Source organism: Lactuca saligna, chromosome 7, assembly GCF_052625555.1.
Source record: "Lactuca saligna cultivar CGN05327 chromosome 7, ASM5262555v1, whole genome shotgun sequence".
NCBI classification, from domain to species: Eukaryota; Viridiplantae; Streptophyta; class Magnoliopsida; order Asterales; family Asteraceae; genus Lactuca; species Lactuca saligna.
Window position 1 is genome coordinate 143,857,308 of NC_136423.1, and position 4,138 is coordinate 143,861,445.

The 4,138-nt window shown below is 31.2% G+C and overlaps 1 protein-coding gene across 1 annotated transcript; it reads right to left on the minus strand.

Annotated features, from left to right (window-relative positions):
- Positions 1-846: 846 nt before the first annotated feature.
- LOC145006540 (peroxidase 10-like) lies at positions 847-2,122 on the minus strand. The gene is made up of 3 exons (XM_078965616.1): positions 1,854-2,122; positions 1,585-1,776; positions 847-1,505 (listed from the first exon to the last, which is right to left on the minus strand). Exons 1-3 carry the CDS (start codon positions 2,052-2,054, stop codon positions 927-929), a joined length of 972 nt encoding a protein of 323 aa, XP_078821742.1. The 5' UTR covers positions 2,055-2,122; the 3' UTR covers positions 847-926.
- Positions 2,123-4,138: the final 2,016 nt, after the last annotated feature.

Sequence of the window (4,138 nt, forward strand, 5' to 3'; positions counted from 1 at the left end):
GTTGAAGATTTCGATAATATAATCACTAAATATATGTTTTTTTACATTGGTGATATCTACTTCATATTAATTGTAATAGGTTTCCATTAAAGCCATGAGCGGAGCGGCGGCAGCTATGCGCCATGGTAGGCAGACTCACCCTCAAAATTTCAAAAAAACAAAATAAGATTATTTTCGTGTGTGTGTATATATATATATATATATATATATATATATATATATATATATATATATATATATATATATATATATATATATATATATATATATATATATATATATATATATATATATATATATGGGAAAGTGAATATACCCTTAATGGTATGTAAGCTTAGGTACCCAAACACATAATAATACGTCGTTTTGTTTGATATATTCATTATAATGTTCTTAAACATCAACCCCAACGTTATTTAGATTCAATATTTTCAAATTTTCACTATTATCTTTCTCTTTTATTACGTGTTTTTGTCGAACACCTACTACGTTTTATAGTTTTATATATTGTCGTTCTAAATGAAACTTATTTAAGAGAAAGTTAAATGTGTAATTTATAAAAATCATGGAAGTAAATCAAGTTAGAAGTTAAATTACATGAACATTGTACAATTAGAATGTATTATATGATATAAAATTATGTAGTATGGTGAATTTGAGTACCTAAGCTTATATACTTTTAATGGTATATTCATTTTTCTCATATATATATATATATATATATATATATATATATATATATATATATATATATATATATATATATATATATATATATATATATATATATATTATGCTACTTTGGGAAAACCTTTATAATTATGAAATATAAAGACAATATTTGACTTCAACAATCAAAGTGTTCTTTGCTCAATACAATGACACAAAGAATCAAAGTCCAACATTATTCTCAACATCACAACAAGTTACAGATTTACCTGACTACATTTCCTCCTAATTTGACCATTTTGCCCCATAATTACTCCAATATTACCGAGTTTCACCATCGACGCCGAAAAATCGTTGTAAAAAAGATACGGGTACATGCTATAATCATTGACTATCGCGGCAGACTGTGGATCACCCATCAAGGCTTGATCCGATTCAAGCAATCCACCATTGTTCACAAGGTTCTTATAGTAAGCATTATCGAACTGGTAAGTAGTCAACATATCTAAGGAATTGAGGTTCGTGTTTGATTTATCGACGTTAGGGCATGAGGTTTTCAAGCTCGAGGCTAGAGATGAATCGAGGTTAGGATCAGGTTGACCTGTCCCCTTAAAGTTAAACAGCCTGTTCTTGAACGTAAAGCATTGAGCTAACCCGATGGTGTGTGCACCTGAGAGAGCCACCACATCCCTCAAATCAAGCCCTACGGCAGCAAACTTCGCCGTGATGTTTGCTAGCGGCTCAAAGGGTGTTGGCAGGTTCTCGTTTGCTGCTTTCAGGTTTGCCGTCAGCCCATCTCGTCGGCCTAGTGCAACAGGCCAGTTTGGTCCCCCTGACTGCATGCACAAAGATGGTTAAACTTTAGTTATTACTACAAAACTAGCGTAAAAACTAAAGATTATGAGCTTTTAGTACCAGAAAAACAGATTCTCTAGCAGCAAGGGTTAATATATCCACACATGAAACAGTCGATGGGCAAGCCCGTTCTACATCAGCTTTTATGTTGTCGATGACATCAAACCCACGAACTGAGTTACGATTCGGGCCAGCTTTCTTTTCCCCTTTCAAGGTTTTAGTATCGTCCAGAAGCACAGAACCATCGCAACCCTGAAACCAATAGGACACAGTCTTAAAATGGTACTTTTAATGGTATGAATTATATATACTGATGGATTAATGATTACATTAACAAAACAGTCGTGGAAATGAAGACGGAGAAGAGATGCTGCTATCCTGGTGTCGTTCTTCATAGCTGCCCAAACACCATATCTAACAATCATAGGCAAGTTAGGACATGACGAATAGTAGTTGTAATCGAGCTGGCCATTAGCTAAGAGGGATGAAAGGGAAACTAAGAGAACGATAATGGTATTCTTCTGATGCATAGTGGATAATGGTTATGGAGAATTATATTTTGACGAAGATAAGGTTTTGGTTATGATTCATGGTGGACGTGTGGTGGCTATTTATAACCAAGAAAAAGCACAAGAATATGAAGATCGAGGTGTATTCATTGGTTGGGCTACTAGAGTGGCATTGCCATTATACTTGTGATAACCTAATGGCCATGTTCTTGATTTCTACAATTAAACAATGTTTACTTTTAGTTCCATGATATGGAGAAAATAAGTACACGAATGATATCATGGTTGTCTTTTTCATCAAACAAACATATATGTAAAAGGTTACACTAATCTGCCTGAAGAACTACTAAAGTTTTGTGATTCTTTTATATCTTATGTAAGGATGAAGACAAAACATATCAACAACGACAATAATAATCTTTTAGATTGAAACTGCAGTTTTTTTTTTTTTTTTTTTTTTTTTTTTTTTTTTTTTTTTTTTTTTTTTTTGAGCATTAACGCAAATTCGAAGAAGTTTTTTTGAGAGAACCCTACATTGACCTTAAATCTCTTATGAACGAAAAACTTATAATAAAAAAACATTGTGATATTATGAAAATTGAATGCAATCAACTACTTAAGTATGAGAAAAAGATAAATTATTGTAAACTCGTTTATCATTTTCTAATAATTAACTAAGCAAAAATTAGTGAGTTCATTAAAATATCAATTAAATTTGCGCAAAATCAATAAGAGCATCTTCAAAGGGAACTTTTTTTTAAAGCTTATTAGTATTAGTTTTTTATATTGAGCACTTATTATCATTGGAGCAAATAATTTTTTTGTTGTTTTATATTAACCATGGTTCTAAAAAACGTGTCATGATGCATCTCAAGGCGTGCCGTGACGCAAGACGTGGTGTAGCCGTTACGAAAACATTAAAGATGGGGTTTGTTCAACGTGACACACAAAGAACGTGTCAATACGTGTCTTATCACGTTATGATGGGAGTTTATTTCAAGGTACAAGTTTTTTCGATTTTTTTGTTGGCCGTTAAATAATTGAGTTTTTGTTAATTTTTTTATATTAAATATTAATATAACACTTCTAAAAACTATATATATTAGATAAAATTCGACAATTATATGATTCATCTCTTTTAATGTACATAAAATAATCACGCTTTGAAAAACGTCATAACTCACCAAGGCTTGCCATAACTTAACTTTGATATTACCGCCAAATGATGCCTTACGTTATTTAGAACATTGATATTAACCACTCAATATACATTGAATGATCAATATAATTTAAAGCTTTGTACATTTATGCCATCCTTCTTTAGTTATGTATCACTTCATCCCAATAACTACATTTTAGATTTTACTAATTAGTTATTTTTATTAAATATTTAATGATATTTTATTTAATTATATAAATATTTTCATTTGTTGTGGCATTCATTTGGGCATTCTCTCTTCTTCTACTATGCAGATCCTCCCTTGATCTTCTTAAGCCTTCTTTTTATTTTCTTCTTCTTTTGTAGCCGGTCTTTTTTTTTTTCATCCTCAATCTTTCTATTTCTTTAGTCTTAGTCATTTCATCTTCTTTGGTTTTGCCATTTTTTTCTTTGCAAATCCTCTCTTTTTTTACTTTCTGTATTTTTTTCTTTTTCTTCACTTACTAGACACTTTTTTTTATCCTTAATCTTTCTATTTCTTTAGCCTTAGCCATTTCAGCAGCTCTAGCTTTATCCTCTTCTTTTTTGCGGATCCTCTCTTCTTATTCCCCCTGGATTTTTTTTGTTCTTCTTCCATCCTCCATGCTTTTTTTATTCTTATTTATCGCTTTCAGTGAGGCTTCTTTTTGTTGTTCTTATTTAATTGTATCCTATGTGTTGTGCTAGATTGAATTTTACCTTAAGTGCTTTTGATTCCTTTTTAATTTACCAATTCTACTTTGTTTTGATAAAATTTCCTTGCTTTTAGTTTTATTTATGAGAAAATGGATATAGGTCCTATGAAACCTTGTTCTTTACCAGAATATGATCCTCCGTAGATCCGTGTTTCATGATCAGCCGTATCAAGTTTAGAACGCATGCTGTATTTATATGAAGCTGTTTTCAT